At 43.6% G+C, this 20,941-nt stretch overlaps 2 protein-coding genes across 5 annotated transcripts; one reads left to right on the top strand and one right to left on the bottom strand.

Annotated features, from left to right (window-relative positions):
* Positions 1–6,659: 6,659 nt before the first annotated feature.
* Positions 6,660–8,379, top strand: LOC117852758 (protein SELF-PRUNING). The gene is made up of 4 exons (XM_034735002.2): positions 6,660–6,984; positions 7,076–7,137; positions 7,414–7,454; positions 7,651–8,379. The coding sequence occupies exons 1-4, from the start codon at positions 6,784–6,786 to the stop codon at positions 7,866–7,868; spliced, it is 522 nt and encodes a 173-aa protein (XP_034590893.1). The 5' UTR covers positions 6,660–6,783; the 3' UTR covers positions 7,869–8,379.
* Positions 8,380–11,557: 3,178 nt separating this feature from the next.
* Positions 11,558–19,396, bottom strand: LOC117852740 (probable sodium/metabolite cotransporter BASS4, chloroplastic). 4 transcript variants are annotated; one of them, XM_034734966.2, is made up of 14 exons: positions 19,129–19,385; positions 18,943–19,033; positions 18,380–18,487; positions 18,226–18,293; positions 17,616–17,694; positions 17,397–17,455; positions 17,225–17,293; positions 16,528–16,641; positions 16,006–16,027; positions 15,846–15,913; positions 13,872–13,957; positions 12,808–12,937; positions 11,889–11,990; positions 11,558–11,806 (listed from the first exon to the last, which is right to left on the bottom strand). In XM_034734966.2, the coding sequence occupies exons 1-14, from the start codon at positions 19,303–19,305 to the stop codon at positions 11,738–11,740; spliced, it is 1,242 nt and encodes a 413-aa protein (XP_034590857.1). In that variant the 5' UTR covers positions 19,306–19,385; the 3' UTR covers positions 11,558–11,737. The 4 variants fall into 4 exon arrangements, with proteins under 4 accessions (XP_034590857.1, XP_034590867.1, XP_034590881.1 ...); XM_034734976.2 differs by lacking the exons at positions 11,558–11,806; positions 11,889–11,990 and having other exon boundaries at positions 13,943–13,957; positions 19,129–19,393; XM_034734990.2 differs by lacking the exons at positions 11,558–11,806; positions 11,889–11,990; positions 15,846–15,913 and having other exon boundaries at positions 13,943–13,957; positions 19,129–19,396.
* Between the last annotated feature and the right edge of the window lie 1,545 nt (positions 19,397–20,941).

Raw genomic sequence — 20,941 nt, 5'->3', positions numbered from 1 at the left:
ATGTGGGGGCTCGACTTGTTGTTTGTGTAAAGGTGGATAGGATAGTGGTGGAAACAATCAAACAGTGACGGGCGGTTGAAACTACGACCACGAACACACAAAACCAGCAACAAGACTTGACTACGGACACAAACTCAACAAAGCAACAAGCGGTAAATATTTTTGAGCTTTCTGTGGACCATAGGTGTTGGACACAAACTGAATCTAAAGGGGAAGCATGATAGTATACCTCACGGGTAACCTGGAATCCTGATACCACTTGATGTAGCACTGGCCCGATCTTCCAAAAGGTAATGATAAATTCCTTTGGTGGAGACTCGACGTTGACGATCCGAGCTTCTAATCAGACACGATTCAAATCCCTACAACCGCTACACCACTGCTCCATTGGTTATCAACCAAGCACAACTTGATTGACCTCGCTGAGAAGGCTTTCCCTGCAAGCGAATCGAAGGACACAAGCAAAGAAAGTATAAACACACAATCTGATATTGCAAATATGAATGAAGTAAAGAAGGGTTCAAGATCTTAATTCGAAAGGACTAATCGACACAGTCGAGGAGAACAAGAACAGGGGCCCTGGATCACTGTAAAAGGAATTGTCGCCACAGTTACAACAAATCAATCTCAGTTTCTCAAAGGAAAACTAGAACTAAACAAAACCCGAGTTTCTAAGGTGGCAGCTACTGAGTTTATATCAAAAGGGGTGAACTAGGGTTGGGGGCGACCAGGAGGGGGGTGCCCACAACTTGGGCTTAAGGCCCGACACGATACAAGGCCAAGTTGGCCCAAAACTGGTGACGCAGCACCTTGTCGTGGTCACACAGAATGATCCACGAACCTTCTGGATCTAGGACCAGAACCAAAAGAACGGCGGTGGCGTCCCCGTTCCAACGCATCAAAGAACGCCTCATTTCGATGTCGTATGAGGGAGATATGGCCGAAACCGTGCAGGGATGTCGGTTGAATCCGAAACGAACGCGACGACCGAGTTGGTGACGAATTGTAACTTGGGGAAGACCATGACTCGTGCGTGTGCAGCATGGTGATGTCCTCATCACACATGCATGGCGTCGGAACATCTGGTGCTTCGACAAGTCTTTTTCTGCCTTCTCCGAGAATTGCTCCGACACCTGTAAAAATCATGCCGTCAGATCATTCGGTGCTTCCTGGAACCTATTTTTCCAGTTGTACCAATTGCTCCGAAATACCATCGGATGATCCGATAGTACTGATTTTTTCTATGTTAAATACCACCACTTGCACACCAAAGATACTTCATTTGAATGCTCTAGAATTATTCCATCTCTGGATTTTCTCTATCATTTGGATCCTTCAATACCATAGAATAATCCTAGATACCATGGCTTGATCATTTGAATACCATAGCTTGGATATTTAAATATCATAATTTGGACCTTGCCATACTTTTGGTTTGCATACTTGGGATCTAGAAATCCTACAATGCACATGCTTGACAAAGCATTAGTCCTAATGAGTATGTTGTCACTCAATCAGCAAAATCACAAACTATGGTCTAAAGGGGCCATGTTCGCTACACTCAGGTTCTGTAATACAAAACGCATTGCACGCTTTGAATAGTGCCCAAACATTTCAACTCGCTCGAACATGTTACGAATAGTACTTGTATTCAATACGGGGCTTGGCCAAATATATAGCCCAAATATATACAATGAACGATGGAAAAATTTTCAAGCATAGCGAGTCCTTTTGTTGTTTCTTTTAGGGAAGAACCAGACAAGTCTCTTTATTTTTACAAGGGCGTGCATTTCTTTTGATTATCTTATTGGACGGACATATAGCATCGGCAACGACGGCCCAACTTAAAAGCTGGCCTCGTGGTGCTTTACCACTTAACTGGCCGAGAAGAGCCCAGTATGCAGGCAGGATGCTGAAAACAAACCTAAGCATATCTATGGAACCCAAATCACCGCCAGTCTGATGAATGTGCTGATTTTTTTTTCGATAAACGATTAAGCAAAAAAAGACCACTCCCTTCTCCTAAACATGACAATAAGATAACCGGTGGCAAATAAAACATTTGTAAAGCTCATAATAGGTAGTGTGGTCCACGCTCTCCGTTTAGGCATAAATAAATGGTACTTGGTAGAATATTTGGTTGAAGGACAAGCAATTTATAATAAGGCAGACGTATATGCTCTTAGTAATGGCACAAAGCCATCTATGAAGGAAATTGCTATACACACAACCCAGTCGTTGACCGAGTTACGGTCGTACACGTAAAGCAGCGTTGATCTAGGCATCCTATAGCCTGCTGCCTGCATGCTAGAGGTATCCTAAACCTAAAGACCTTGAAACAGACAAGATTTCAGAATAAACATCCATGTACGAACCCTGGTTATATTTCCAGCCGCTACCACTGGAGATTTTCTTAACTTCTAAGCCCTATACTAGCAGGTGTTCTATAGCGTTTTCAGAGAGGAATTAGGCATAGGTGTCCTATTAACACAACCTGTGTTTGAAACAATGGCATGCACACCAAAAACTAATACGTAGTACAAGTGCCATCATCGAAATATAGAAAATGGGATCAGGAAGTAATACCTGATATCTGTGTGCTGGCATATGACTAGATCGACACATTCTTTTTTGCGCAACTGCAACGCCCACAACAGGAACGCCAAATGAGCTCTTCCCACCAGTTTCTCCTTTTTTCCAATTCTGAAAAGCGTTACGTTCTACAACCTGACAAAATTTCACGGAGAATTGAATGATTACATACGTATTGCAGATGTAACGCCACAACAGAGCTTCTGCCAATAAAGCAACCAGAAGAAGAATGAAAAACAAGGATCTTCGCGCCATTTTACCTCCCCCCTTTTTTTCCCAAACTTTGAACAGAGCACATTCTGCAAACCAGACATATTTGCACATAGATGATCTACGCGTCATAGATACATCTTCTAGATCATTAAGATAACTTGGTGACGACAGTTTAAGAATTTAGCCTTTTGCTTTAAGGAATGGCTTTGTTTCTTCCCCTGCAAATCAGCTTTGCTCTTTTCCATTTGAGAACACAGAACATTCCCCAGAGCTAGCATGTGCCAGAAATGATAAAGCATTTTGCATTTAGCATCTTCCAGTTTGACGCTTTGCGGGGCGCGTGAATTTCAACATCTTGCATAGGTGTCCGTAAAGCACTGTCAATTGAATCTACTGACTCCTTATAGGCAACAAAACTTTTCCACTTGTTTTCACCTACTAGCTACTAATTTATTACCTCGTCACAAACCAACTAGAACACTTAGATCTGATGATGGATCGTGTCCTTGCTTGCTAGTCCAAAAGTGTAAGCTGACTGAGCAACGTCAGACTAAACCTTTACCACATAAATGGATCAGCAAACAGGTAACTTCTCGCTGTACCATTAGGCTTGGAGCTTGGCTTGTGCCATGGTGCGAACCAGCCTCTAGCCCTCTACACTTATTTGCCTGTGCTTGGCCTATACTGTGGTAAGGTCTCGGCCCCACTGCTTTGCTCAACGAATTCATTTACAGCACGAGTTGCAGTCCACTGCCATGACCAGCCTGCTGCCTCTGCACCATCAAACCTTTTCGACTTCCTTGGGTGCCACTTACCGTGAAACTTGGCACCATCAAGGCAGTGAGAGGGAAACTCACTTAGTGGAAACCAAAAGGATGGGCATGGCAACCAAAAGTGGTGGTGAAAATTGCGTGCAATAGAAAGGCCTTCGATACATAAAAAGGATACTAGATTATTGTGGGTGGTGTTCTGTTGTTAAGTGTTTTATTTTCTAGAAAGATGGTTGAGATATGCCGATCTGTTCAGGGCAGAATCGGCTGGGAGTTTATTGCAGAATAAACATTCATTTCAGTTTGTTTAGCGATGGTTTAGTCCATATGTTGCCACTTAATTTCTTTGAGAGGAGAGAAGACAAAAGTGAATGAACCACCGCCATCAAACTCCATCTTGCATATTAGTAGCAAGTAAGCATGCAATGCAAGCAAATGTATGTGAATGGCAGAGATGGATATTAGAATACGCCAAAAACAAACATGCGCGAACTTGTAGATGGCTCCACTATTTATGGAAACATGAGCACTAACCTTTGCCTAATGAAGAGTTCACAATTTGAGGATCTCCTTTTCCCTCAAAAGAAGTGTTGCGATCAGAGCACTTTGCCACAGGGCCACTTTGTGAAGTAGTGGAGCGAGGCCTCGCCCACTTGAGCTTAGTTTATGCACCTGCCTGGCAGGAATAATCACCAGGAGTGGCAAGCTCGCGCGAGTGCAATGCTGTTTAGGGCATGTTCTTTTGCTGCCCATAGCTCAGCAGGGTGGTGATTCAGCGTGCCTCGCTTTTTACCTCAAGAGAAAAAGATACACCTGTAGGTGGTGCTGCGCAGCAGCTTTGAGAATACCCAAGCTCACTCCAGCTGCAAAAAGTAAAATTGAATACCGCGTTTCAACGCAAAATAAAATACATGTAAACAAAGGGATAATCGATGGGGCGAATTCACATTAATGTTATGTGCTTCTTTAGAAAAGGATGGGCAAAAGACACAACCAAAAGAATTAGCATAATTAAGCTGCCATCTTTGACATGGTCGGTACATTCACCACCACACATTAAGTCTCAAGGTTTTCTGAAGGAAAAAAATGAAGCTCACGTTTTAGTGAAGATTCTTTGGCACTCTACTAAGCATGTTCTTAATCAGTTCCGCGAATTTGAACACATATAAATGCATGGTTCCAATTTTGTGCCAAAAACATAAACATAAACATGTGATGAGATGGATCCTTAGTACTTACACCTGGTTTGGATACCTCGTGCTAAAGTTTAGCACCTGTCATATTGGATGTTTGATACTAATTAGGAGTATTAAATATAGGCTAATTAAAAAACTAATTGCACAGATGGAGTCTAATTCGCGAGACGAATCTATTAAGCCTAATTAGTCCGTAATTTGATAATGTAGTGCTACAGTAACCATTTGCTAATGATGGATTAAGTAGGCTTAATAGATTCGTCTCGCGAATTAGCATAGGGTTCTGCAATTAGTTTTATAATTAGCTCATGTTTAGTCCTCCTAATTAGCATCCGAACATCCGATGTGACACTGCTAAAATTTAGCACCCAGCATCCAAATGCCCCATTAGTATGTCAATCAACTTAAAGTTTTGCAAGGTACGCATACACCGGAAAACTCAGCATCCGTCTCGAGGCTCAGTACCGGCTGCATTTTAGCTCGGTACTAATGTGAGCATTAGTATCGGGCCTAACGGCTAGTCCCCGAGGAGCCCCCGTGACCCCCTTTAGTAATGGGTAGAGGCTTCACCTGGTACAAAGGGTACCTCCCCTCCCGCGTCAGCCCCCCTTCTCTCTCTCACCCCACGCTCACCCCCTCCCCACACGTACTTATCCGCTCGTCCCCCTCATCCGGCCTCTCACCCGCGCCTCTCTCTCTTCTTCTCCCTAACCGAATCCCCTCCCTCTCCCCAGCCGAATCCCCTCACTCTCTCCCCCCACACAGATCGATCCCCTCGGCGCCCCTCTCGTCGCTGCCCCTCTCCTCCCCCCTCCGCTCGCCCTCACCTCTTACATGTGGCGAGGAGCGGTGGCGGGGCAAGAAGGGAGGGTGCAACGAGGCGGCGGCGCGTTGACAGAGCGCCGCTGAGCGGCGGCAAGCGTGGCGGAGCAAGGAGCGTGTGGATCTTGGAGTAGCAGCCACCTCTCCCTCAGATCCGGCGACGGCGGTGGCAACCAGCGAGCTGAGGAGCGGCGACGGCAGCAACCAGCGGCGGTGGCTGAGCAGCGTAAGTACGCCGCCTCCCTCCCCCCCTCTCTGGTGTGGGGCTCAGGTGTTGTGCGGCTGGGGCTCCGGCGCTCGGACGGATGGTGGAAGGGTGCGGCCGGGGCTCCGGCGCTCAGGCGGATAGCGGCGGGTGCGGCCGAGGCTCCGGTCGACAGATTTCTTTTTTTATTTTTTTAATGCCCTTTAGTATCGGTTATTTGACCCGGTACTAAAGGCTCCCCTCTTTAGTACCGAAGTAGTAATACCGGTTGCACAACTGGTACTAAATGGGGGTTAGGAACCGGTACTGAAAATACTTTCCCCAGCAGTGATAGATGAATCTGTAAATACATTTCACCTCCATAAACAAAGTATGCAATGCATATGAAATTGTACGGACTATATACATTTCAAAGGTTCTCATCGGATATTTCAGGGACTTGTGCAGTCGATTTGAGTCAACTTGGGAGACTATAATATGGACCTAAAGAGCCTTTTCTTTTTCTGCCAAATGTGGATTCTAGCATATAATTAATTATTCGGCTTGAATTCCCATAAATCTTCTGCAGAGAATAAATATCTTTAAGATACATGTGTAATATATTGGATAATAAGGAACTTTTGTGCCGCAAGTGCCCCTATTCTATAATCCACACCTGAAGGAAAATGACCATGGGACTAGCAATCTAACATGTTAATCTGATAGCCACCGTACGTGATGATAGAGATGCTCCAACCTGAACTTTTTCAGAACTTCTGTTTGAAATGTGTAATATATGATCCGTCACACTCAGCTCAGAATATGGCTGGCCAGCCAGATAGATAAGGCTCGTCTCTTCACATCTATAAATAGACACACGAGGCCTGCTCTCTCAGCAACACACAAACACACACAAGAACCTGCACATCACCATCTAGGAAGCGCAAAACAACACCTACTGACCATCGCAATTTTCAGCTCAGATTGAAGGTCTAGAGTCCTAGACATGTCAAGGGTGTTGGAGCCTCTCATTGTGGGGAAGGTGATTGGTGAGGTGCTGGATCATTTCAACCCCACCGTCAAGATGATGGTCACCTACAACTCCAACAAGCAGGTCTTCAATGGACACGAGTTCTTCCCCTCGGTGGTCGCCAACAAGCCGCGTGTTGAGGTCCAAGGGGGCGACCTCAGGTCCTTCTTCACATTGGTGCGCGGACTTAAGTCCCTAGATACATGCATGCTTATCTCTTAAATAGAAGGTACAACATGTCCGTGTGCTAACTGCTGTGCTTCTTCAGGTTATGACTGACCCAGATGTGCCAGGACCTAGTGATCCATACCTGAGGGAGCACCTTCACTGGTAATTTAACCGATATATACAAGCTAGCCAGGCAAAATAAAGTAACTATAGTATTAGCGCCTAGCTAGTAAAACTAAGAAGGCATCCATGCAACTTGGTAGTGTGTACCTTGATTAGGCCATGATTAGTGTTCAGCAAGGTTAGGGCATGCACATATTTTACACAGGCAAGCGTTAGGAGTAGCATGCATGATCTCAATTTCTAGGCCATTATTTACATATAGAATAATATATGTAGCTAATCAGGTGTTTTCTTTATTGGACCACACCTTGGCAGGATTGTTACTGATATTCCTGGGACTACCGATGCTTCTTTTGGTAAGTCTTTTTCTTGTACATGTTGCTTTTGTTCTTGCTAGTTTTGAAGGGAGTGGGTACCTAGAGTACAGAGGCGCAGGGCCAAATAAATGGCTAAAAAGGGTCGATGTCTACAGATTAATCAGCAGTTGCTTGTCTTCTCTTTACTCCTCTCTCTATTTGTTCTGCTTCTGAAGCTTGCCATGCATACATGCAGGGAGGGAGCTAGTGAGCTACGAGAACCCAAGGCCTAACATTGGCATCCACAGGTTCATATTCGTGCTGTTCCGGCAGAGCCGCCGGCAGGCAGTGAGCCCGCCGTCGTCGAGGGACCGCTTCAGCACCCGCCAATTCGCGGAGGAGAACGACCTCGGTCTCCCCGTCGCCGCCGTCTACTTCAACGCGCAGCGCGAGACCGCCGCCCGCCGGCGCTAGCCGCTGACCAAAACTAAAGCTGAACGTACGAAGCCAGACCAACCAACGACCCTACGTACCTGATCTTGCATGGACAGACGAACCTACCATTAATCAGTGAAATTAGCTGGCCAGGCTTTTTTTCTTCCTTTTTCTCTTAATGCATGTTTGTTCAAATAAGAAAGGGTAGCTAATTAGCTGCTTGCTTGTGACAGCATGAGCTAGCAGCTACAACCTACTACCAGTACTTGCTGCACATTCTAGTTGATTTGTGAAGGTGACAATATGATTGGGAGGGTTGCAATGTTGACTGGGAACAGTGTGAGAGCTCAAGCAATGGCTATGTAGGAGTACGTGTCGAGTGGTGGAGGGGGAGGGAAGAAAATTAAAGCAACGGCCATGACTCTTGTATTCCCTTGGCCTACTATTCTGTCATATGGCTCCTCACTGGTGCTTGCAGTGTACTTTGTTTGATCCTGTCACTACAGTTTGCTGCTTGTTTTTGTAATGCCATCGTGTTTACTTTTTCCTATGCTCTTTATCTCACTTTTCAGTGACAAGACGTGAACATATATATATACATCTGTTTATAAATACACCTTGGTGTTGCCCTCACCGGCCATATCGCTAATCCTATCAACAGCTTGGGGTGCAATATATGGAGCTGAAAACAAGAAGGCAGCATCTATTCTAGACCTCCTTTTTTACATCATTTCAGTCGTTTTATATACACGATCTTGCAGTGCTACATCAGTAGCATGTATACCTATAATGCCGTCCGGCCATTAGGATCACAAGCGCATTTTTCTGAATATGTCTGTGAACAAATATTCGTTTCAAGATATTAGCTCAGAAGCCGGCAGTTTGGCTTTGGCATATGTTAGACTCGATATGGGTCACGTCAATGACTCTTTTCAGTTGTTCTTTTAAAGAAAAGCGAGAAAATAATTCATATTAATTAGATGACCTTTTTTCACATATGAATAAAAGCAATTCATAGGCTACAGTATGAATTGTATGGCAAGCTCAAGCAACTACTGCACTCTTCTTTCAGAATTTAGAAGTGCTTAGTTATCAATTGATGGTAGCAACCGGGGCCAGTAATACGAGCTGTTTACTACTCCCTGTGTTTCAATTTGTAGGTCGTTCTTGCGGAAAAAAAAATTGTAGATCGTTTTGATTTTTCTAGATTTATATATGTTTGTATACATCTAGATATACACTATATTTATGTGCATACAAATATCTATGAACCTAAAAAATTAAATCGACCTACAATTTGGGACGGAGGGAGTAGAAGGAAGAAAGATATTAGCAACCGAGCCTGCCCTGCGAGTTGGTCACTCCCTCAATGGATTGAGACTGGCCACTGGGTTGAGATTGACACCCGTGCCAACTCAGGTGGACAGGAAGGCTACACACCCTTCCCACCACTAGTCTATTGTTCTGTTCCAAAAAATCTTTTAAAAAACTGTGGCACGCAAGATCTAATGCAGCAATAGATCAAAATAGGTACGGATACTACAGTCACACTCAAAATTCAGAATATCAGTAAAGTACACTAAGCCATGCGTCAAATCCCAAGTACAAAATGCGTGTTGCAGTAATACCGTACCTGAGCCCGGTCTCTTCATTGCCGGTAATCAGTGTCTATAAAATTCAGTCAAATCCTCTTCGTATGGTGATAGGCTGATAGATGAGAAGCCGTTCCAGTGCCAGGGCATCACAGAGTAAAAGTGAAGCAAGCATGGCCTAGAAAGGGTAATCCAATCGTTAAACGCAGAGCTACAGCTACTGTAACACAAGCAGTAAATGAGCTTAAAAAAAAGGAAGAAGAAAAAATGGTCAAGCTGGAGGCAGGCGACGTATCAGAGCACTCACCTTCCTCCAGGAGGGCGTGTGTACCGGAAAGTACAGAGCATTGCAGGCGAGGAAGCGTGCACAGAGCGACGATGGGAGCCAAGTTGGCCGCCAAACAAACATGGCGGGACAAATGGGACGGATTTGATAGCGTAAGTTGGTCCTTGCACAGGGCATCCCTCAGACGCGAAACCCGGTAGCCTGCCGACGTGTCGACGCCGGGGGGCGTCTCGGCGGCCTCCCCCCATCATCTCATCGGCCGGCCCTCGATCGAGGAGGGAGGGCATCGGGGGCACGCCACATGCAGATCCATGAATTATCTACACGGATCAGTGTGTACGAGGTGGATGCGATCCGCTTGCTCCCCTTTTGTGTTTCTCTGTGTTCTTAAGTTAGGTAGGCCAGGAACCCGTTGTCAATTGCAGCTGCAGACGTCTTGGACTCCCTCCCGGTGCATGCGTGCGTCCGTCTCCGATGCACGAACGGGAGCTCAAAGTTATCTCCCAGCCACTCCAGTGGATACGCTTCCGGCACTGCAAAGGAACTCTGCTCTCAGAGTCCGAGCTGAATCAGCTTGATGTATTCCTGTTGCCCAAGCACAGGCCTTCTACTCAGTGACTCAGTCGACAGTGCCGACCGTCAGATGCTGACATGGTAGCCAAGCAATCAGCCATGCATCATCCTAGAATATGCCATGCACGCTGCTCCAGTTAACACTTTTGTCTGCACAGGAGGAGGGGTAGGTGGGGAACAGCTGTCGGCACAGGACGCAGCAGTACGAGCTTGGAGATGATCATATGTGTGTACAAGCCCATGTGTCAATTGTACCAAGTTGCCCTGCGGAGGAAGTACCAGCACCGGAGCCTTTTTTCTCCTCCAACAGGGCCTGGAGCAGAGCGGCACATAGATGTCGGCTCCCCGGCGCGTGCCCCACGGATCCGTCCGTGTCCACCGCACCAGCGCACTCGTCCCGTCCACGACCCGTGTCCCTCATGGTACGTACGCCAGGTGAACAATCAGGACACCGCACAGCTTGTCAAAAGCAGCAGCGGCCTAAGCCTTTTGCCCGACGAAAGAGAGGGGGCACTGCCGCACTGGAGCCAATGTAGCTTGATGGTGTGTAGGACCAGAAAAACAGGGACATGGAAACTGTCCATCAAGATTGCCGGTTTCAATTTCAATTGGTCCCGAGCTTGTACAGGGGGCAGTAGGATCAGCGTTATGCTATGATCACCGCACGCATAGAAGACTGCACTCTGAAATGAAATGGTGTTTGATGAACTGAAGAAGATAGTGATAGTGAATAGCAGGTTAGATGCAACGTAAGCGTGAGTCTGCAAGAGAGAGTACCAGCCCGTTGTAATCTGCTCGAGTCACCTTCTAAGCACAACAGCATTACCGTTCTACAGGCCAGCCGTAGTTGTCATGGCTCCCAGATTCCAATAAAACCGCATTAATCAGCATTGTCTATGCAATGCCAGCAATAACACTCTGGAAGGTTATCTACAAAAAGAAAACGTTAGCATGGTGGAGTGAGCATCAAAGGCCACTCGGAGGGTGATGAGAAAAATAGAAGTTAGTAAGGTCGGTTTTCATAAGGATGCGATGAAATTGAAACGCATGCCTCCACAAAATCAACTATGCAGTTAGCAATTCTTCCTGTATTGAACTTCCTGGAGGACAAGTACAATCAACGTTTTCATTTGTAATTCAACTATCCAAAATCGCGGACGTCCATAGAAAGATTATTGCTAACTGCCCAAGGTGAGAAGCAAAAATGCTCTAATAAAGACGTTCCTCAGTAATATCATCATGACTTTCGAAATCATGTGCGAGAAATCTGAAGATCATGGAGGCAAGAATAATGTCATTCCTTCAGGCAAGAAAGCATTTCTGTGTAAAATAATCTCAATATGACTGCGTCCAATCCAAATGACTGAATATGTAACGTCATTTGCATTGGTGTCACTTGATAAACATCGAATTTCTGATTAATTCTCTGTTTTACATGCCAAAATTGAATTCTGAAGTTACTTTGCATTAGCAAACTGTTGATCCCTCTGGCGCCACCAATTTACTATGATAGAATCGATAATGATCTGCAGAGTGTTTTGGACATCAGAAATGACTCCTAAGAGAATGCAAGTGAAAAAAAAACAATACTGTGTTTGCAATTCGAACCTGGTTAATGTGTGCAGCAATACAAGGGATGACCAGAAATGCGGATTCCCCCAGGGCTCCTCCAAGCTGATCAACCACAGCAATCAACACTGGCAGTGTTTTCTACAGGAGAAAGCCGGTTAAAATATTTTGATGTCACAAGAACAGAATAATCTCATCTTTAGCTATTGGTGTTTTGGAATAACTTCATTTCAAACGTGTTCACTCCAAGCAGGTTTTCCAAGATGCTTCTAATCCAGTTACAGCTATATGCCAATAGACATTATTGCCATAACTGGCCCAATAATGGACAGAAGCACGCAGCAAAATTTACAGGAAACATGTCAACTACCCAACTAGGCCAGTTTCTGTCAACACTAGCTCGTCCACGTAGCAAGTATTTTTCCTGTTCCTCTTTTTTCATATAGGCATATTTCCGATTTGTTTCAAATAGCATGCAATTGTGTGCTCATTGTAACAAAATATGAAATCATGTGTTTATTTGCAATAAAAGTGTGACACTAATCAGTTATTAATCATCAATACCTCACCCCTACTTTTTCCCCTTCAAAAAGCAACATAGACAAGCCCAGCTGACAAAAGCCTACCCACCCACACTTGCCAAGGGCTTGCTGCTTGATCATGCTATGTGCTATGTCTTGCCCATTAAGTTAGGAATTTTAGAGTTTGGATAAGTTAAGAAACAAAAGGTAGTTTTAATAGTCTGGATTCTGTGTGAAGTTCAATTTGTTAGAAGGCCCCTCTAGACCACCCACTTTACACCACAACACTGCAATCTAGGGCATGATAATAACAGTTGCCATTTGCCAACACTTTGGTCCGCGAACATCCCAGACAGGCAACCATATGGTCACCACCAGGAGTTTGATTAGTTTCATTTACAGGCTTTCTGTTTCTTTTAGTAATGATAAAGACTGACCTGACTGGCCACCAAAATGACAGCTCGTGCGTACTCTTTTTTAGCAAAGACTGGCTCCCCTTTCTGTTCAAGACGTGACAAGATCTGCAACATCACGGCATTGAAAGCCAACAGAGCGAAATGTAGAAGCCTGTGACAAGAAATGTGCTCCTGTTAGATGTTGAGGTATAGCTGAAGTGACAGCAAAAGTAAGCAGCAGTTTATATTGGAGGTAAGAAAAAGAAGGCTATGCAGTACCATCGACAAGCAAGAAAAGGTAAATAAAAAAACTTCAGTTAAAAACCACTGAAGCAGGGTAATCTCCATGTATTCATTCCTTTTTTTTGTTTGGCGGGGGACTGAGAGTATTGACTCAACTTGATTTTTAGTTACTTAGGCTTTGTTTGAATAAAACCCACTCCCCCTCAATAAATATGGATTGGAGTGGAAAATAAACCAATTTCACTGCCAATCCCTCCTAATATGTATGGATTACAGGGGATTATAAAGTATCCAAACAAAGCCCTGTATGGCTCTGGAATCTGAGTAGCAAGTGTCACAATCTAGTGTGAAACCCAAAACAACACAGCAACGACAGAATAAAGTTATATGTACCACTACTTTAATATGACACTGACTAAGAATACGTGGTTTGATATATCAAACTCCCAGCTGGATCAGCAACTTTGCAAGTGTGCCTATCAGTAAAGGTGAACACATTGTCAAAACAAACTTTGGCTATAATTTGAAATCAGCAATATATGTGTATTGATACATCATACTGAATGTCAGGTGAAAGTTGATTCCCTAAGCAAATTTAGAACATATATTTATATTCAGACAGGGTCTCGTGTGAAGTTGTAATAACAATAATAATTTGATACATAATTACGAAGCATAGCAGTTCAACTGTTCAAGCACAACACTTGTGATGTAAAACTTCAAGGTGAACCATAGCAAAAGCATAACTATTGATCAACAAGAAAAATAAGGATTTAAGCTCCATCGTCCCTCAAGCATTTGATCCCATATCCACATAGATTTACAAACATTTCCATTATGACGAGATCAGATGGTAAACGTACACTCCAATAGTAATAGCGGCAGCTAAAGCTTTTACTTGAACAGATAAGATTAGTGATCTTGATCTACTTACTTGAATCCATGGGACCTGTCAATTGTCAAATGAAATATTTTAGAACTGAACTCCAAAGATCACAGATGTGAAACTAAAAGAGCAACATAAACTAAAGAGGAACTCCAGAAATCTTTGTCCCATGTAACACTAAAACATTCTCAGTTTCTCTATTTGAAATTGAAAGTTTGTTCTTATCATTTTATTGTTATATGATGGGATCAACACGGAGCCCAAATAGGAATAAATTTGAATTACCCCTTCAAGTATCGAGGTTCATCTACTTAGGGATCAACACCCTAAGATTTTCAATACCGTTTAAATAACCCCGCAGACTGGTTTTGTAGATGGTTTCGCCAACATGACCAATTACATGCCCAGTGATGTGGTTACAATTCGTCATGTCAGACAGCCTCTCTTCTTCTGTCCCTGACACTTTGGCACCATCTGTCATATCTTTCTTCATTCTTCATTTCACACTCAGTCAAGTGCTGCTGCTGACACCATGTTGCCGGTGAGGCCATCAGCCATACATGGATCAGGCAACACTACACAGGCTGCAGGTTGTCAGGTGCGTGTGAACCAAGGCACCAAGCAGCTCCTCTTTCGGTCAGCAAGCAGGGGATAGCGGCCGTGGCAGGCCATGCACTCACTGTCGATGCAGCTTATGCAAGCAGCGGGATGAGGACGCATAGATCAGGCAGCAGCACCGGGAACAGATCTAGTGCATGGCGAGGTATGGGTGCCGATATGCCTGCTTGTCATCGCTGCACTTAGCTGCGTCCAGGAGATCATAGACAAAGTGATGAACTGAGCTTGCTCATGTCCTGAGGAACACGATGGGAATCAGAAGAGAAAACTGTTTTTGGCCGACCGCTGAGCATTATCCAAACAATCCTTCTCTCTCCCATACCTTTTGCTCCTGTGGCGGCAGCAGTATTTTCCCCTATTCAATTCTGCAGCAGTGCAGCATGCGTGTTGGTCTGCAGCATGTATTGCGAGACTACAGAATGGCCTAATGGTATCCATTTTCTTGATGGATAATCCTTTGATACTCTTAATCAAGGATTTAAAGATGTGTGATTTCGGCAGTGGTGGTTTGGCTGTTGTTTTTTTGGGAGAGAGAGGAGGGGTTACAGGACATTAGCCAGAGCTGCGGAGCTGGTGAGCATGGCAACTAGGTGAGGTGCACGGCGGAGGACACACAAGCACTCATGTTCTGTTGCTGTCGCTTGGGAGGAATGGAGATGCTTGAAAGAGGGTGAGACATATGACATGTAGGCCCAGAGTGTAATAGAGATGGAGTGAGAGGGATCAACCTGATATGCTGAGTCACAGCCATGTCAGCACCCATGTGACTCGCGCCACGTAAACAAAACCGATTGCAAACCACCTCGAGGGGCTATTTAGACTGTTTTAAATATTTTGAGGGGTGCCATACCTGGTTTCATATATCAGGGAGGTAGGTAGACAAACCTGATACTTGAGGGGGTGAAATAGACTCATTCACACAAATACTCGCTGTGCTCGACTTCATGCAGGATAGGTCTAGGCATGCATAGCAATTCAGATGCCCTCTGTCCCCGCTTTGCCCAAAAGGATTGGCTGGCTTGGAACCACTACATATGGACCCAACAGCATGACATGCTGAAGGACTAATCAAGGGATCCAGATCTTACTGATACATCCAAAAGGAAATAGTTTTCACTCATTATGAATTAGCCTGACTACAACCAACATTTTCTACTGAAGCAGCATAATGAATGCAGCACCTGAATCAACCAATGCATATATCAACATTTTTTTTTCTGTAAGTTCAAAGTTACTATTACTACAAGCAGTGTTTTACCTACTTGTACAGGACAGAGCAGCTCAATAAGATAATCAAATGTACTTGCCAAATATTTAAGAATTTGATACATACTAGGCTGAGAAGAACAGCACTTGCAACAGAAAAGCCTTGTTTATTTCTATCAACAAAATCAGCAATACCTACATAAAGGGATACAAAAATTAAAATTGTGAATTAACATTCATAACCTGGAGTGACTGTCAAATAAAGGAAGATATTAAAGTCTGCACACCTTTTACGGTTTCTCGAGCAACCTGACAAAGAACAAACCATCATAAGTGTCTCCAGGATGCTCCAGTTATTTTAGGCTTGCACTATAGTATTAACAAAAACATAGGAAGACATGGTAAATTTAATCATTTCTCGTTTGCAAAACAGAGAGGAAAGTAAAAAAGAAACCCATGATAAAGAACCTACAATACAGAGTTAAAATCTAAAAGGCCAGTTCGAATCTGAAAGGCCGTTCTGGTTATGCTTTGCATATTCAAGTCAGATGACTCATGATTGATACACATTCTACTAAAAGAAGATGCAGACCTCATAAAAAATGTGCTCCTAAACTTATACCAAACAAATCCTGTTTACCAGATAATTCATCATGAAAGGAAGTTACATGAGACTCAGAATGAGCCCTGCTGGTTTTCACTTCAAAATATTAAACTGAAAGGTCTAAATATTAATGGGTGCAATCCTATCGTATTGATATGAATCAGTTAGGTATGTGTGGAGTACAAAGATATAAATAACCACATACCTTGCCTATAATCAGAGGGATTAGAAGGCGGGTGACAAGACTTCTGAATAGTTGCTCAGTAGGCAAAGACAACCCAGCTCCAGCGCCAATGAACTTTGCTAGAGAAAGAGGTACCTAATTCCATGATCATGAAGAAGAATCACCAGATTGCATATAATAGGAACAGTTTTCGCCTTTCAAAAAGTTACTGTACATACTACATAGAAATATAGGTGGCTCATTATCTTAGGCATTTAATCTTGGTCGTGGATTCAGGGTTGACTTATTAACATTATTTGACTACCGCAGAAATGAGGAGGGCTAATGATACTAACCAGTCTAAACTCAGATGAATACAACTAAGCACCAGGAACAGTCCATCCCAAGATTAACTGAAGAGGTTCATTGCATTTTCTAATGTGCATTTTAGTTTACCAGTTTGTTCACACATTTTAAGACTGGTGGATTATATTAGTAACTATCATAGTATCATGTCCATTTATATTCACTTTACATGCATATAAAAGAAGTAAAGAACCACACAATTTCTATCACATTCCGCTAAGAAAAGTAATATCTTGATATGTATCCATCAGCATTTTACATTCAGTGACTTTGGAAGAAACCAAGCTAAGCTTGTATTTCGTATAAGGTTGGTTAGCCCAATCACTCATGCCATTTGACCATCAAGAAAAAATTATAGGAAAACTTTTCTTACAGTGATAATGCCAAGTAAATTCGATACAACTGTCATTGCAAGAGCAAGTGCAGAGTTACCGCCAACAATCTGCGCAGTACTAAAAAAAATTATTAGATTGTAATGCTAGTCCAGCTATATGAGAAGTATGTGCAGTATTAGATGTTAGTAGATAAATGTAAACAAGTAGTACCTGTGTTAGTGTGACTCCACTTGATAATGTTGTTGGCATGCAGCAAAACATAGCTAACCCTGCAAGATGCATTGTTATTGTTAATTAGTTAAAATCAAACATACCTAGCAAAAAAATTGTTAATTTCAAACATACAAGCTGTAAGGAGCACAAAGGATGTAAATACATGAGAACAGAAAATCCATTAAGAAAATTAGATATGTACTTGAACCTATTTACCGGTGATAAATTCACGAGGTAAGAGCTGAACTTGCATAATAAACTGAGCAAGAAATGGTGTAATCAGCAAAATAGAGCCCTGCAATTATATACAATAACAGAAGAAATTAGCAAACTTATTGAGGGTGCTTGAATGCCCAATAGAAGTATGGGATCTGGCATCTCGAACAACAATCGATGGCATGAAATTCATATGGAACTATATCTTGGTTCCTAATGTTGGGGGGTAAGAACCCTTTTTTAAACATATTTACAGTTTTGTTGCCACATAATAATATTAGAACCCATTTGACGGTGCTACTCTAAGTGTTGCTGGAGCGTTGTTGTTGGTTACTGAGGAACTGCAGCGGTGGTGTATGGCTGGGGCTCAGGGTCTTCCCTTCCTGACTGTTCTAGTGCCAATGGGAGGTTAGATGTCTAGGTTGAGGACGTTTCTTTGATATATAATCACAGGCGTGAATATAATTTAGTAAACTCTTGGTATGTGGGGGATGTGTTTGTAAGGGTATCTAGCCATTTCTTTCTTCTTATTATTACAAAGATATGCAGCTAGAAAATATATAAACATGAGATCAACTCCGACAAACACAGAATAAACATGAGATCATACTATTCCATATAGTCCAGCAGGCCAAGCTTCTAATGCTGCACCAAGCTCCTCGGTTCGCAGGGTCAGTCCTATATAACCAAGAGGAAGCTATTAACATACAGAACTATTAGCAGTTTAGCACAAGGATTCACACAAATAGGTTAAGAAACAGAACCTGAGATCAAGAATATCCCAAAGGTGCTGTACTTCGACAGGGAGCATTTGTGAGCAAGGCATCCAAGAGTAGGATTTAGGAGACCCAATATGACCCCAGCAACGAGAGCTTAGCAATGAGAAAGACACAAATCAGACCACGTAAGCTCAAGAGCAGAGACATTAGCATGCTTTTGTCACCTATACAGCAACATCATGCAACCGAATTATGGAAAAAATCCATATACAGCCACTTTATTATGTTTAAACAGCAGAATGTACTCAATTTACTCCAAAACTTTCTGCATTTGATTAACAAACCTGTGTATCGCTCGTGCTCCATGTTTCTATTTTGTAGTAAAATTTCAGGATGATATGCTAGCAAAGCTATTTGCGAATTGCGAGTTGGAGTTAGTTAATTGTATTGACTTATTGTCAATTGTACCTAAATTGAGTCGTGAAGTACTGGAGTCTCAAAACTGGACACCTAAGACAGGCATCTCATTGTATACACATACGCAAAGCGCAGTCCAAAACTGCCCATCGTTAAGCAACAGCTGGGATCGCGAAGAAGCGAGAACTCACCAAGGGGGAGGAAGTTGCTACGCGCGAAGCCGAGCAGCACGGCCCCCAGCGCGGGAGGCGGCACCGCGCCTTTGCCTCCATCGCCACCAACCTGCGAAGAAAGTAGGCATTTACAACCCTATCGAAGCATGGCCCCGAGAAGTAGCAGAGAACCCGAGGCGCGGGGGGTTTCGGTTTGGGTGTTACCTGCGAGGCTCCAAAGGCGGCGGCGCGCACAGGCCGCAGGCGGAGGGGCGGCGTAGAAGGCCGAGCCGAGGCGACGGTGGCGGAGAGGAAGGCGTGGGGTGTTAGGCGCCGGCCGAGGACCCCGACACGGGAGGTGAGGATGGGTGGCCGGAGCAGGGAGGGATGGTGGGTTATCATCGCGGAGGCGGAGGGAGAAGCCGGCGCGCGTGGGGATGGTTGGTTATCATCGCGGAGGGACGGTGGGTTATCATCGCGGATCGGGATTGAAGGGGCTCTGAGCCTCCGTCCAACGGCTTGATCCAGGGAGTAACAAGTGTGGTGTGTGGCCGAATTCAAACCCCAAGAATTTTAGGAAATCGACGTGTTTGGAAAAATTCTCTCCTCCCCAAGAAAATGACATTTTGCGCAACGGATAGTTCAAGGTACGTTTGATACCAGGGGCTAAACTTTAGCCCTGTCACCTCGGATATTCGGATGCTAATTAGAAAAATTAAATATAGGCTAATTACAAAACTAATAGCAGAACCTCTAGGCTAAATCGCGAGACAAATCTATTAAGCCTATACTCCTAATTAGTGTTCGAATATCCGACGTGACAAGGGCTAAAGTTTAGCCCCCCATCTCCCAAACATCCTTTAAACAACATTTTAAGTAATGAGTATTCTAAACAGCCTTTCACATCTCCTTTGTGACTCCATGTGAGAGAGGTTGTAGATTTTATTTTGAGGATAAATCCTGATGAGATGTCCAAGTTTCGATTCGTGGGAATCGAACTTGGACGGGCTGCTCGACCATCGTGTGAGCAACCACCTGAGCAAGCGCTCGGTCTCTAAGTGCCCTATAATGCAAATGCACTCAAAATTTGTTATTTTTCATAAATTAATCTAGATCTAGATAAGTTTTTAATGTCGACTTGAGGCAGTACGTCTATGAATAAACTATGGACGTGCCAAAAAATCAAACATTAAACTACACATTTAAATAACTTTCATGATTTTCAACAACACTTCAATCGGGGCATGATGCTACTCTCTCCGTTCTGAAATATAAGATATTTTGATTTATCCTAAGTCAAATTATTCCAAATTTAATCAATTTTATAGAAAATGGCCATATTATTCGCATAATTAGATTCACGATGAATCATATTTGCATAATTTACTTAGTTGATATGTTAAGTGTTAATACTCTTCTCGATAAAGTTGGTCAAATTTAGACTAGTTTGACTTAGGACAAACCAAAATACCTTATATTTCATGACGGAGGGAGTATGTTCCATATTTTGAGAAGGCCATATACTAACAACTCTTCTTAGAACCAAGTTAACAATTCCCTTCTATATGTCTAAGTATTTTTACGAGTTATGACAATTCACCCATTTCACATATATCATTTTCAGAATATACCAAAAGTGCATGCACTTAAAGTAGACCTGAGCGAACTACGTCTAAAATATGCCAAGCCCACCCATTAACTCAGTTGGGCTAACAAAATCAGACCTATTTCAAGCTGGTCGCCGATCATTTTCTAGCGCAAATATAAGCCATTTTATTATTCAGGATGGCCTGATTTTTTTCGCAAAAATCACCTCATGTTGGCCCTAAATAAATGTTGGATCGGGCTTAGCTTGTTGGGCTCGGGTTGGGCTGAGCCGGCCTTTTTTATCAGGTTTCTTAAAGGCGCACCACAGTAAGTAAAGGCATTCCCCCTAACCTTCTCCCTTCCCTCGTGTCGCCCCTACAGGCGACACGGGCAGAATCCCGCCGCCGCCGCTCGCCAGGCTCCTCCCTCCACATCCTGCCCTCGTCATCGC

The sequence above is a fragment of the Setaria viridis genome, chromosome 1, assembly GCF_005286985.2.
Source record: "Setaria viridis chromosome 1, Setaria_viridis_v4.0, whole genome shotgun sequence".
In the NCBI taxonomy this organism is placed as follows: domain Eukaryota; kingdom Viridiplantae; phylum Streptophyta; class Magnoliopsida; order Poales; family Poaceae; genus Setaria; species Setaria viridis.
This window is presented reverse-complemented; position numbering and strand designations above follow the sequence as displayed.

Coding starts and splice junctions, on each gene's coding strand:
- LOC117852758 (XM_034735002.2), top strand. CDS start 6,784: ATGTCAAGGGTGTTGGAGCCTCTCATTGTGGGGAAGGTGATTGGTGAG. Junction 6,985..7,075: donor TCAGGTCCTTCTTCACATTG/GTGCGCGGACTT, acceptor GTGCTTCTTCAG/GTTATGACTGACCCAGATGT. Junction 7,138..7,413: donor CTGAGGGAGCACCTTCACTG/GTAATTTAACCG, acceptor ACACCTTGGCAG/GATTGTTACTGATATTCCTG.
- LOC117852740 (XM_034734966.2), bottom strand. CDS start 19,305: ATGATAACCCACCATCCCTCCCTGCTCCGGCCACCCATCCTCACCTCC. Junction 17,456..17,615: donor ACCTCGTGAATTTATCACCG/GTAAATAGGTTC, acceptor TGCATCTTGCAG/GGTTAGCTATGTTTTGCTGC. Junction 11,807..11,888: donor TTGCTGCACACATTAACCAG/GTTCGAATTGCA, acceptor AACACTCTGCAG/ATCATTATCGATTCTATCAT.